A 13,603-nucleotide genomic window follows, 5' to 3' on the forward strand; every position below is an offset into this window, starting at 1 on the left:
CAGGCTGATCCTTCGGGATTACACCTGCTCCTTGGTTCACGCTGCTGTGCTTTTGCTTTATTGGCTCTTATGGGGAAGGAAAAAAAGCAGCAGCTGTGCTCTGTGGACACACAGGGCAGGGGGAAGCGCTGCAGTCAGCAGCTTGCCACAGCAGATGCGTCAGTGATGGGGTCAGGATGGTGCCCCTTGTGTAGCTGGTGGTTGGGACACTCATTGTGAAACAAATCCATGCGAAGGAGTGAGCTCAGAGCCAGCATTCCTGCAGGGAGTGTCCCTCCAAGCACCGCTGAGGGATGAGGGGATGAGCCCGACAGTGAGAAAGCTGCCCTCTATTTTGAAGCTCTCGGAGCTATCTGAGCTTCATCTTTTATTTATTTTGTTCTCCCTACTGATTCAAAAACAACAACTTGGTAGGTGATATAAAAATATCCCCAAGGTTGTCGGTTTGGCATTAAAATGTCAGAGAGCATATGTCTTTTTCTCCCCTAGTGCTGGGGAAAACAGCACAGGTTATAAAAATCCCAGCTCTTCACAGACACTGTAAATAATAGTCATGAAGGAAAAGGCAAAATTCAGCAAAAAATATCCCCCCTCCAACACCCCAGGAGTGGTGGGGAGCACTAAGGACTGTGCAGGATTAGCCATGGCTGCTTCTGTGCAACATCTCCTTTAGCTCCAACCACACTCAGGGAACGTGACACTCCCCTGAGCTCCACTGCCTGTTTATTACAATACTTGAAATCATGATCTTTGTAAGAACCCCACTTCAAATCATTGCTACCCTCTGGTACTGCTCTGCAGGGCATTGCTGTGCAGTGAAGGGCAGAAATTCCACGGGCACTTGGCCCAGCAGTGGTCTGGGAGCTTGGCCTGGGGCTGGGCAGTGGGAGGGCACTGAGCAGGATCAATCCCATACAGCTCCTGGGAGCATCTCCTCCTTTGCTTTGGCAGGAGTGGTGTATGTTTGGAAGCAGGCATTAACCCCTGACCTGAGTGTCTGAGGCATGGGAGAGGATGGGATGGGTCTGTGTGTGGGTGTGGTGTGAGGCACTAGGGCTTGGATTGCAAATAAGGAATCTTGAGGAAAAGAATATAGTGGACATAGCCCAGACGGAGGGGAAAAAGTCATCCAAGGAGGAGGTATTGATGTCCAGCAAAGTCTCTCTGATGCCCAGTATGGTGTGTGAGGATCAAAGTGTTTGCCCAAGGGAGCAGATGCCAGAACTGCAGCCCCACCAGCACAAAGTGTGGAACAGGAGAAGATGGGTAAATCCTCTAAAAACGAGCTGGACATGGTCACCTGCCCCTGTCAGGGCAGCAGTCACACAAGCAGGTTGGTGGCTGACGAGCAGGTGACCACCCCTGTGTTTGTGTGCGTGCAGGAAGGTGTGAGTGGGGGGTTTGGCACACGGTGCCAGGCAGGGAAAGCCCCGCAGAGCGCCACGGGCAGGCGGGCACTGCCAGCACTCACCGGCTCCCTGGCACATGGCTCGGCTCATCTTCACAGGCTTCCACGAGCTCCTGGCTAGTGGCTGCTGAAATCTGGTATTTGGGCAACAGCAGGGCTGTGTCAGCAGCTGCACAGGCAGGTGTGAGGTACAGGGGGTGATGCTGTGGCCCCGCTGTGCCGGTCAGCCGGGAGGGCAGATGGTTGTGACCTGGATGCTCTCTCAGCCATTTGTCCGGCTCTTCCTCAGGTGCCAACAGTGATCTGGGTGTAAGAGGCTGGTGTGGGCTGATGTCTGGCTTGCTTTCTATTTTTGTATGATACACTTCAGTCTCCAGCTGGAGAAAAAAAACTTCACCTGTTCCAAAGCTTTTCTTTCCCATTCATCCAACATACACCTGCACTTTTTCCCACAGCCCACCCAAATCCCCCAAATACAATCGTCATGCAGTGACTTTTATTTCAATTGGGTCTTTATCTCCAGACGCCCACGGGATGGACCTGTTTGCTGTAGCTGTCCACGAGTTTGGCCATGCCATTGGCTTGACCCACATCTCTGCCATAGAGTCTATCATGAGACCCTACTACCAAGGTCCAGTGGGGGACCCTCTGAAGTATGACCTGCCTTACGAGGACAAAGTCAGGATCTGGCAACTCTATGGTAAGTTTGTGTCCCTCACCCGGCTACAGCCCGTGTCTGCTGTGGGAGGACACACTGGAGTAGCTGTTTTCTGGAGCGAGTGGAGCTGGTGGGGAGGACGGTGTTCCCCTCTACCGCTTCTTGTCTTTCCACACAGGAGTCAGGGAATCCGTGTCCCCCACAGCCAAGCCTGAAGTGAGCAAAACAGATGACCACCCCATCCTGCCAGAGCTGCCAGAGAACCGTTCCACTGTCCTGTAAGTCAGATTTGTTCCTTTCCTGCACAGGATGTGTGGTAGTGAAGCTCTGCTTCGTCAGCCTGATCGCTCTGGCTTTGGTATTTCTCTCTGGACCTCTGGATGATTCCCTAAGACTCAAAATTTTACTCATACTAAGGGAAATTTGTCCTCATCACCCTCAGGTAAATTCATCCTTGCTGAAATTTTAATCAGACTTCCTCAGCAGTATCCTGAATTGCCCAAGCATAACTGACCTAAATCTTTCCACGATGAGCAACTCCCCGATGTACCTGTGGGGGTGAATATTGGAACAAATGGAGCGATAGCCTGACTCCAACACAGGTTTGCCTTGGCAAAGGACTGCTTACACTGATGTCATCAAGCAACCAGCATATCCTCATTAAGTTCTGAATCTAGCTCATTAATAAACGTTGGAGTTACCAAATTGCTTTACTGCCAGGACAACAGGACAGTTAAGAGAAGAAGGAACACGGAACAAAAAGGCAGGAGGTGATGGTCACACACATTTTTGCCAGATACCAGGAGCGCCCCAAGTGAGAGTGGCAGAGATGGAGCAGGTCACCTTCACCTATTGGTTCTTTTTTTTTTTTTTTGGAATGTGCTGAATGCCATTAATTATCTTTCTCCCCGCGTAGCTTCTAACAGCGCTTGTCCACAGGGCTCTCTGTGGCTGTGTTTTGACCTAGAAAGGTGAGAGCCTTTCTCCCTGCTGCTGACTCCTGACCATCATCTCACACCAGCAGCAGGAGGAGCAGAAAACTTGTTCATGCCAACCCCCTTGTTCCTGCCCCATGTGCTGGGGAGGGTGGGTGGGGTTCACCTCCACATCTGTCATTTCGTGGCCAAGGAGGGCAGTGAAGCTGGTGCTGGCAGCCTGCACAACTTTTCCATCAGCAGATTAGATTTATGCTTCCCTGTCACCCACAGCAGCTTTTCCATGTGTGTTCCCAGCATTCTCTCCTTGTTCCTCCATCAATCATCATTTGTTACATGGGCTTTGTGGCTCTCTGTCCTTCATATTCTCTGCCTTCCCCACCCACCTTGTTAAAGGAGCTTAGTATCTCCACTGCCACTTGCTGGGTGCCTTTCACCAGGTGTTTTTCAGCAGGTATCTTCCCTAGGTATCTCGTGGCACCATTGCTCCTCCAGGTCCCTCTGTTTTGGCTCAGCTGCTTTCTGCTTTGCAGCTCTGTCACTTCTCACTGGCGTTTTGGAGCTCAGCCTTGGAGCAGCCACGTCCTGAGCTGCTGGAGCGAGATGCTGCTTGGCTGCTATCCACGTGTCTTGCTGCCCTGGGGCAGCCACGCTGTGCCAGGGGGACTGGGAGGCCAGCTCAGCCCTCACCAGCTACACTGCCTGGTAGATGCAGAGCATGTCCTCGCTCGACTCCCAGCCTCTGGTGCCCAGGGGTGTGTGCCACGAACTGTCTTCAGGCTGAGGGTTGCCTGAACTCGCCTCGGAAATCCCCGGACACGTGGCTGGGTTTGAGCATCTGGAATGTCAGGCAGGCACAGCCTGCAGTCTTCTGCCAGGGGCTCCAGAGCAGGGGTGACGCAGTCCATGGGATGGGGGAGGCACTGGGGGGACATAGCCCCTCACTGTCCACCCGGGCTGTGCTCACCCAGGCACCTTTCCACAGGCTCCAGCGGGATGTGCCCAACAGATGCAACACACACTTCGATGCCGTGGCCCAGATCCGGGGAGAGGCTTTCTTCTTCAAAGGTGAGCACTCACCAGGGCTCTGTGCCTCTGTCAGCCTGTGGTGGCAGTGCTGTGACAGCACCAAAGTGTGGGGTGGGTGGTGAGGATGAGCTGCCTTGGGGTTTGCGGTCCCTGGGGCTGCAGACCCAGGGAGGCACCTCCCACACCCCGGGGACTGAGAGGGAGGAGGAGGAGAAGGGATGGGGGAGAGGTATCCAAAAGATGGAGCAGTAAATCAAGCATTTCTTTTATCCAAAAAGAAGAAAAAGAAGGGAAAAGCCAGTGAAACTAAACCACAATTTATTTTGAAATTATCAAAATTGATGTTGTTTAACCCAGAGCATAGTGAATCTGTGGGATCTGTGGCCAAGAGTAGTTCCATGGCACAAGCAGGGGGCTTCTGGTGGGTGGTCAGGGAGGAGAGACCGCTGGAGGCAAACCCACCTGCCCAAGTCCCCACGGTGTGCAGCTGGTGTGGTCCTCGTGGGGGATGTGTGTTCTAACTCCAGACAGAGCAGGTGTGTGTCCATGTGCCAATCCTGGGATTTAACACTTCCCCCTGAAGCAGCCGGACTGGTGACAATCCAGCACAGCGATTTGTACTCTCATCCATCCCACTGGACTGCCCAGGTGAAGAACTAAAATCTGATGTCTGCACTATCAAAGTCAAAATCGAGGCTGAACCAGGGATGAGCGGAACAGCAACAACACTCCACTGTTTTTCTGAGATACTACCAACCTTCCTTTCCTTCCAAGCTTCACCTTCCCTAATGCTGCTCGCTGTGCATCACTCAAAGACAGCGTGTGTGCAATTGCAAACCATCTGGTTTCATGCCAGCAAACACTTGCTGTCAGGGTGTCCCCAGGGTGCCCGGCTGTTGACAAGGATCCCATTGGTGCCTCCTCAGCTGTACAGAGCCCGTGTAGGCTGGACTCTGTGGGGTTTCTTTCTCATCTTTCCGAGATGTAAAAATGCTCACTGGGCACTTCTTTCCATCCCTGGCCACCCCAAAGCCATCCAGCAGGGAAACAGAAGCCCCAGGGATGAGCAGCAGTGTCCAGGCTTGTGTAACCCATGCGGGTATCACAGTGTGAGCCTTGGGTCACACACGGTCTCCAGAGATCTCGGTGCTGCCTCTGCTCTGTGGGGAGCACAATAGAGAGGCTGTTCCACAATGTTCTTTGTTCAGATGCCAGCTCCAAAAGGCCACAGTGAAGAAGGGGAAATCAGAGACATGGACTGGTGTTGGGATAAATGGCTGTCTGTCTTTTAGAGCGGAAAAAATGATGAAGCAGAGATAAATCCATCTCGATGTCTATTTTGGATATATTTATTCTGTGCCGAAATGCAAATGTAAAGAGCACAGGGTCGGTGGATGCCAGCTGCACATCTGCCTGCAGAGCCCAGCACCTCCTTCAGAGCCCCCATCACTGCCCCTGAACCACCCTGGGCACCAAGGAATGGGGATGTCACCTCTGGGGCAGGATTTTAATGACCTCTAGTGCTGAGCTCCCTCCATTGATGGACATTTTGTTCTGAGCTGGTCCAGCTGGTTCCCTGGCTGGAGAGCAGCAGGACTGGAGCTCCTCAGAGCTCCCAGGATTGTCATATTGAAGGCAATGCTGGGTTCTCCACACTTTGAAATCGCTGCTGGCTTTGATGTAGGGGCCTCACTACAGACTTCTGAAGTTTTAAACACCGTTGACCTGCGTGTGTGTCTGCACGGTGTGTGCAGCAGTCTTGCCAGAGGCATCCAAAATCTGGACAGCGTGGTGCACAGCTGGGATCAGAATTACCTGGGATTAAAGAAAGCAATTGCCTGAACCCACCATCCACATACTGGGACAGCAGGAATTGCACTTGGCTTTTATCGTGCCTAGTTTGCCAGCTCAGAGAGGGGTTTAAATGGCGCTTTTTAAACAAACATGAGGTTGGGGGGTTGTTTTTTGAATTGTTTCTGCATGCTAATGGCAGCAATTCCCCTGTGGATCTCGCTTTGGCTGATGATCATCCATGCAACAGCAGCACTTCGACGAGCAGGCCGGGCCGTCACATTCACAATTCCTTGCTACTTAACTGCCTTATTTCCTTTCTTTTTCCCCGACAGCTTATCAAAAACCCAACCAAAGCAACCAACAACTCAGGCTATGCCTGACTTTTTGAGGGTAGATTTAAGGTTTGCTTGCTGCAGCTGCTCACCCACTGAGCCCATCTCTTACAGAGGGTTGAATGTCAAAAGCACCGGGGCTTCCCTTCATGTCTCTGATGAGCCCAGGGCACTTCAACATTCAGATACTGGTCTGCTAAGGAAGGAATTATGTTGAGCTCTATTTCTTGCTAAAAAAAAAGTGAAAATCTGGCTGAAAATCTAGTGCCTTGCTAATTAGAGATGCAGAGATCATCTTTATTTAATTCCATATGTTTCCATCAATGTAAAATGGCCACCAAATTTGAATCCTCGGGTTTTTTTACATTCTTATAAAGAATCCGTAATTATGGCACTTCCTACCACACTGGGATGTATTATTCATTTGTGTGTTTCAGTCAGATAGAGCAAATAGGCAAACTGGAGTAGAAGAATAAGAATATGATATAAATCCATATAATTAGAATAAAACTCCCTCTCTGCAGATGTTTAAGTGTTAGGGTTTTGCCTCCTCCATTATTAGGCTAAGATCCAATTTCCATAAAATTTTAAAAGCCGGTGTCACAATCTGCCAGCTCTGGAGAAAGGGCTGAGTGTCATGAATACAAATCTGAAAATGCCTCTTTGGTTTCTGTTGCTTATCTCCCCTTGGGAATCCATGCAAGAGCAGATGTAAATAACATGCAATAATTTCTAACAGGCAATAACAAATATGAGACAAAGTCGAGAGTTGCCTCTTAGACATCTTACTCCGGCTCACATCACTTTGTGGAGCTCTCCAAGGAAAACACAGCATGGAGAGTGCTGCAAAAACTCAGGCTGAGAATCCCAAAGCCAGTGCAGAGTTGCTCTTTGAGTTGCCCCTAAAAAGCATTAAGACTCCTCGGGAAATCCCACATAAGGCTCTGTTAGCAGGAAAAGGTTTGTCATCCTTCCCACAGAGGAACCCAAATTACCCAAAATATTCCAGAAATACCCCAAATATTCCAGAAATACTCTTTCCAAGCTGAGGCAGTGCTGCTGCAGGTGCTGAAGTGTGTTTGTTGGCACCACCAGCACATTCATCCCAGGAGCTCCACAGGACTGCAGTCCCTGCTTATCCTGCACCTCTAGATGGTACCAAAGTCCTTAATTGTGCCTCCTTCCCAACCTCAGACCTTCCAGATTTATTCATATGGTTTCCTCCCCCTCTATTTTCTTACTCCCTTTCTTCATTTAAAAAAACCCTCTTATATTTTTCATCGTAGCATCCTAGACATTTCCAAATATGAAAGCAGCTGGGCATTTGTGTGCAGGAAGCTGAGGCTGCTCTGGGACAGGAGGAAAAGGGATGTTTTTTGGAGACTCTCATTAAAGGTTGTTGGTACCTGGTGCAGCCTCAGCTGCTGCCTGCTCCCACCTGCTCCCAGGAGGTCCCGTGCAGAGAGAGAGGGAGGAGATGAAAGTCTCCTCTTGCCTGCCCTGGCTCAGTGGCACAGCTTCACACCATGGCCAGGAGCGTAACAACTCCAGTGCAATGTCCAGAGGATTATTTTAATCCAGAAAAAAAAAAGGGATTTCTTCTAATGGCTGCCAGAAATAGAAAGCAGTCACAGCTGCTGCTGGAGAGCAGGACGGCTCTAATTCCCGGCTCCCATCTCACACGCTTTGCTTCCTGCCACTGCCACCCGCCCAGCGCTCATCCCCTGGTGACGGTGGGTTGGGTGTGGTTCAGTAATGTCCAGTCTGTCCCTCCAGGCAAGTACTTCTGGAGACTGACTCGCAATAAGCACTTGGTCTCCCTCCAGCCGGCTCAGATCCACCGTTTCTGGCGGGGTTTGCCGCTCAACCTGGACAGCCTGGACGCGGTCTACGAGAGAACCAGCGACCACAAGATCGTCTTCTTCAAAGGTGAGAGCAAACACAGTGCTGGAGGGAGCATGTGTGTGCCCTCGGTGTAGAGCCTGGTGCCAGGGTACCTTGGCAGCATTTTGACCTCTCCTGCAGGCAGGAGATACCAGTGCCAGCCACTGAGCATCTCCCGGGGCAGGTCCAAGATCTGATGTCCATGAGCAAGGCAGGAGAAAGCAGCTGGCAAGGAGGGCAGGCAAAAGGTAGCAGTCACGTTCCCCAGAAAAGGAGGGAAATGTTATTGAAGATCAAGTTCTGCCAAATGTATCTGAAATATGAGCTTTTCAAGAATGAAACACAAGCAGAAACCACCACCACCCCACACTCCACAGGTGCTGTGTCCCTCCTTTGGCCTTTTCTCTTTTTAGTATTTGTTGCTGAGAAGAGAAGAAGTCATAGAGGGGACAAAAATGAAACTGAAGAGCTTGGTTTTGCTTATTATATTTCTGTTACTACATTTTTTCTTAAAATAAGTGGCGTCATCCTCTCTTTTTGTTTTAAAAATCTCACTTGTTTCTTTCAGAAGAGCTGGAGGAACAGATTAGCTCCTGGTTCCTATACAAACATCTGAATCCCCCAACCATCCACCCATGCTCTCAGTGTCACCCAGGCTCCTGGCAGGCACTGACTCTTGTTTTGGAAAGGTTGTGCACTTGAAGTGCTAAATACATCCCAGCCCTCCGTGCTTCCTGGCTGGAAATTGCTTTTTGCCTCTGGACCGTTCTGCTCCAAATGTGGTGCAGTTATCAGTTTCAGAAGTGCTGAACCAAGCCCTTCCGGAAGCAATAATTTGGTTTCAGTTCCTCCAGCCAGGCTGGAGGGATGGCTTATGCCCTGTGCAAGCCCCTGTGCTTGCAGAAGTCTTTCCAAGCACAGGCAAAGCCCTCCCGGACCGCTGGCATGCCAGGCTCTGCAGAGATGTGCCAAGCCCTGCATCTCCCCACGGAGCAGCACATGGAAGGCTCTGTGTGTGTGTCCAGCTGCCTCAGGCAGCCTGCCCCGCTCTGCTTTCCCAGAGGGAATGGGGCCAGCTGGAGCATGGCAGCCCCTATGCCTGGCACCAGACACTCCCAGTCTGGTCTGCAGACCACAGCAGCACTCGCTTCCTTCCCTTCCTCCCTGCCCTGCCTGCTGGGGATGGACAGACAGACAGCAGCTCAGGTCCAAGGGCTCCTCCTGGCTGGAATTCCAGATGTGCCACAGTTGGTGTCTTGCCCCTGCAAGGCAGAGGAGTCTGTGGTCACTGCATGCTCTGTGTGTGTTAGTCCTGCCTAGCTCCTACCATGAACTCAAGATTTTCCATCCAGCTATAAAATACTGTCTCATTCTCTCCCTCCAGCGCTGTTTCATTGATCCCTGGACAGAAACCAAAGCACACAAATTACCTTGGCCTCTAAGGTCCTGCTGCTGACACATGGGCATGCATTTAAGGGCCTCTTCAGATATTCTAGAAAACTGAGGGAGGAAAAAGTCTGCTCCTTAAAATAGGTTGTGTAATACCTAAAAGGACATTGCAGGTTCCCAAAGAGATGTTGTAAAAAAGACTTCCCCAGTGGTTAGAGGATTATGAAGGACATCTGGGTTCATTTCCTTGTTCTGACACAGACCCAGGCCCAGTCACGTCATGCTTCATTTTTACTGGGGGGAAAAAAAAACATATTGATGGTTCTCTACTGCCCAAGGTAGGGCTGAGGAGGTGGCTGTGTAGACACTTGAAGAGCAGTGAGCTGCTCAGCTGGGATTTGTCCAGCCCTTGTACATCCTCGTTACATCCCTTAAAACCCACAGGTCCTTCAGCTTGTCTGGCTCTAGAAGTGTGATTTCTCTTCCAGAGCGGGACTACACTTGGCTTCTCAGGAGCTCAATACCAGGCAGAAGGTGCCTGTTTTGCCCACTAAAAGTGCATGGAACTTTGTTTCTTGCAGCTGGATATCAGGCAGAAATCCAGGGGGCAGAAAACCAAATGCCTCCACCAAATGCATAAAAGTGCAACTGTAGTAACGCCCTCAACATGTTCATGTCCTGGGACCATCACGCTTTCAGAAGCAGAGCAGGGCTATGTCCATGGAAAGCCTGACACTAAAAAGCAACTATTCAAAGCCAGAGGTTCCCCAGTGGGCTGAACCCTTCCCATTCCCATTCTTACATGCCAAGAGCTGAGTCCTGAGGCTTGTCACCACAACAGACAATGAAACATCAGCTCGTCTGTGAGGGAATGCTGGTTTTGGCCATGAAACAAATGTGACTTTGCTCTCTGCTTCTTTCCTTTCCACAGGAGACAGATACTGGGTCTTCAAGGACAATAACGTGGAGGAGGGATACCCACGTCCCATTTCAGACTTCGGTCTGCCGCTGGGAGGAATCGACGCCGCTTTCTCCTGGGCCCACAATGACAAGACTTATTTCTTTAAGGACAATCTCTACTGGCGCTACGACGACCACGAGCGGAGGATGGATCCCGGGTACCCTTCAGAGACCATCCTGTGGAAGGGAATACCAAGCCCTTTAGATGATGCCATGAGGTGGTCAGATGGTGAGTCCACATGCCAGGTCAAAAAAACACAAGAAAGAAAGCAGTGCTGTATTGAGCTGTAGCCCTTTCTACCCTCCTGCTGGTATAATTGCTGAGCCCCTGACAGGATGGCAGTTCCCAGTGTCTGGCAGATGAAGAGGGAGGTGTGCTTCCAGCCAGAGCTCCCCACACTGCTCACTAAAAGACTTTGTAATTCAAACAGGCAACAAAAATATCCTGGGGGGCTAATAATTTCATTTTATTAAAAGAACACAGTTGATGCTGCTTTGCAGTGATTTTTATCCTGGTATGGGCTGATTTGCTCCTCACTGGTTTTGTTGTTGTTGGATTTTTAGCTGGTTATATGAGGATGCAGACAGAGAATACTTTCCAAGGAGATGTTTTCCCTAGAGTTATGACTTATTTTCTGGGGATGAGATTTCTCAGTGGTTTCTTCCTGCTGAAAAGACCACAAAAATTTTGTCACAGGAGACATTTACAACCAGCCATTCACTCACAACAAAGTGGCACTTCCAGGGTTTATTTACTGGCAACCTAACGGTGTAATAGCAGTCATTAAACCAGGCAGAGGGGAAAAGCTGAATTTTCAAAGCTACTGAGAGTGATAGGCCATTCCCACAGGCAGGAGTCCTCCTGAGCATGGGACCTGCTTAGAGAGTTCCCAGCCTCCAGTTCAAAATGGAAAAAATGCACTTGAGAGCTGAAGGTTCCCAGGGCCCTGCGAGGTTCAGGTTATTTTTCTGAGCCCAGGGATGGCAGCACATACCCCAGGTCATTAACAGGTAGGTGAGGTCTCCAGCCTCACCATGCCCTGTTACAAGACAGTCCACTGATGGCCATGGAGAGGTGTGTATGGTGTGTCCAGCTGGGAATTCATAAGGCCTTGACCCCACACACCCACAGTACTAGGAGGTGCATCTCCTCTAGGACCCACCACAGAAGAGGCAAAAATCTCACCATCCACCTCCAACTGTCTGGTGGCTCCTGTCTGCTGTGAGAGATCCCAGCCAGGCACAGCATCAAGAGGGAGTACTCCCAGCAAGAGGGAGTACTGGCAACAAGCAGTGGTGTCTCATGTGCCTCCACTCCCCAGGTGGGGTGGGAATGCTCCTCTGCTGCTCCAAGTGACCCTGAGGTTAGCTCAGCTGGCTAGAGCACGGTGCTAATAACACCAAAGTCATGGGTTTGATCCCTGTATGGGTCGTTTACTTAAGAGCTGGACTCAATGACCCTTGTGGGTCCCCTCCAACTCAGAACATTCTGTGACTCTGACTCAAGTGTTCCAGCGGGAGGGCGCCCATCGCCGCTCACCTTGCCTTTGGCTTTTGGTCTCTTTGCAGGTGCAAGTTACTTCTTCAGGGGCAAGGAGTACTGGAAGGTGCTGGACAGCGAGCTGGAGGCCCAGCCCGGTTACCCCCAGTCCATCGCCAGAGACTGGCTGGTGTGCAGTGACATGCAGGCCGACGCCCCGCAGGCAGCCGGGAGCAGCAGGACTGGGGCTCGCTCCAGGCTGGGGCAGCACGACGAGAGCCGCTCCGAGAACGGCTACGAGGTCTGCTCCTGCACCTCAGGCACGCCGCCCCTGAGGGCCCTGCCCGTGCTCAGACTGACAGCCAGCCTGGGGCTGACAGCTCTGTGGACAGCAGCACTGCTGTGTGCAGCCCTATGACAGCTCACCCCACCGGTGGGACAACACCATGGTGCTCCAGGATGCGATTCCATGATGCTCACTGTTGCAAGCAGAAAAAAAAAAAAAACCAAAAACACATTCCTAGGAACATGCCAGTGAAGGGTTTGAATTCTCCATGAGAAATGAACAGTGGGTTTTGGTTGTTTGTTTGTTCTTTTTTTTTTTTCCTTTTTAGTTTTAAGGTCTAATAACAGATTTTGAGTTCTGCACCTTCTTATTCCCCCATCCAGTTAAAGATGAGAGCAGCCTAACGTTGAATTTAGAAATGTTCCATAGAGATGTGTTGCTCTGGATGTTCAAACACGGCAGACGTGGGAGGGGAGAGCTGCTGGGATGGAGTGGGGGGACAGAAGAGGTGCTGCTGAGGCAGACGGCGACATCCCGGCAGAAAGGCAGCGAGGCTGCGGGCGGGAGGTGGTGGTGATGTGCTGACACGGTGTTCACATCCCATTGGATGTACTGGGCAGAGGGAAACTGTGACTCCCCTGAGATTGACGGCAAGGTGATCATTTCACTGTCAAACCTGCTGTGGTCACTGGTGTCTGGGTAACCTCTGTCAGTGTCTACAGGTCAGAAACACCTTTGCCTTCCAGAAGGCAGCGCCGCTTCTCTTTGTGTCCGACTCGTTGGAATTTACAATTTCTCTAATAAATCTTGGCTGCCTTCACAGAGATCTCCCGGTCCTGTGCCAGACCAAGCCTGCCACCTGCAGTGAGGTGCTGGCTGCTGAGGCTCTGAGCAGCCTCACCTCTAGGGGAGCAGCAACCTTGCTGCGTGCAGCTAAATGAGATGCGGTCACACCCCCTACCCCAGGCTGACTCGTGCACACGAACTCCTGCTCTTGGAATTCCTCTGTCAGGTTGGATTATGTTTTGGGAGGGATCAAGATGTATTGCATTCATTTGTGACTCTTCCATACCTGGCTGTGCTGAAAAGGATGAGCTGGAGGGGGAGGGATCCTGCACAGTCAGCCTCAAACTCCTCTTGGTGCCTCTGCTGGGAGTTTGGAGCGGCAGAAGCAAGGTCAGGCACTGCATTAGGATGTTCCTGTTTGGGTTTTTTCCTCACTGCTAATCAATTTTTCTGCTGTATAATTTCGGTATCAGAGAGTCCTTGAAAATGGTGAGCGAGAACTTGTGCTAAGAGCTGTGACAGAGATGTCAGAGAGGTCAGGGCCCTTCAGACTGCTTTTGTCAGGGGGTGCTACAGGAGTGCCATGGGCAGCAGCTGCTGGGACACACTGTTCTTCTCTGCCCTGCTTCTGGAAAGCTCCTGCAGAAATGTCTCTGGCTGCC

At 51.0% G+C, this 13,603-nt stretch overlaps 1 protein-coding gene across 1 annotated transcript in view; it reads left to right on the forward strand.

The window, feature by feature from the left end:
• Nucleotides 1-12,972, forward strand: part of MMP17 (matrix metallopeptidase 17) — a 61,440-nt gene extending 48,468 nt beyond the window's left edge. The window contains exons 5-10 of the mRNA XM_032706166.1: nt 1,932-2,108; nt 2,245-2,344; nt 3,987-4,069; nt 7,933-8,085; nt 10,361-10,618; nt 11,959-12,972. Of these exons, the coding sequence (XP_032562057.1) occupies nt 1,932-2,108; nt 2,245-2,344; nt 3,987-4,069; nt 7,933-8,085; nt 10,361-10,618; nt 11,959-12,287 (1,100 nt within the window). The 3' untranslated portion in view covers nt 12,288-12,972. The remainder of the gene's footprint in view (nt 1-1,931; nt 2,109-2,244; nt 2,345-3,986; nt 4,070-7,932; nt 8,086-10,360; nt 10,619-11,958) is intronic.
• The last annotated feature ends 631 nt before the right edge of the window (nt 12,973-13,603 follow it).

This window comes from Chiroxiphia lanceolata, chromosome 18, assembly GCF_009829145.1.
Source record: "Chiroxiphia lanceolata isolate bChiLan1 chromosome 18, bChiLan1.pri, whole genome shotgun sequence".
Classification (NCBI taxonomy): Eukaryota; Metazoa; Chordata; class Aves; order Passeriformes; family Pipridae; genus Chiroxiphia; species Chiroxiphia lanceolata.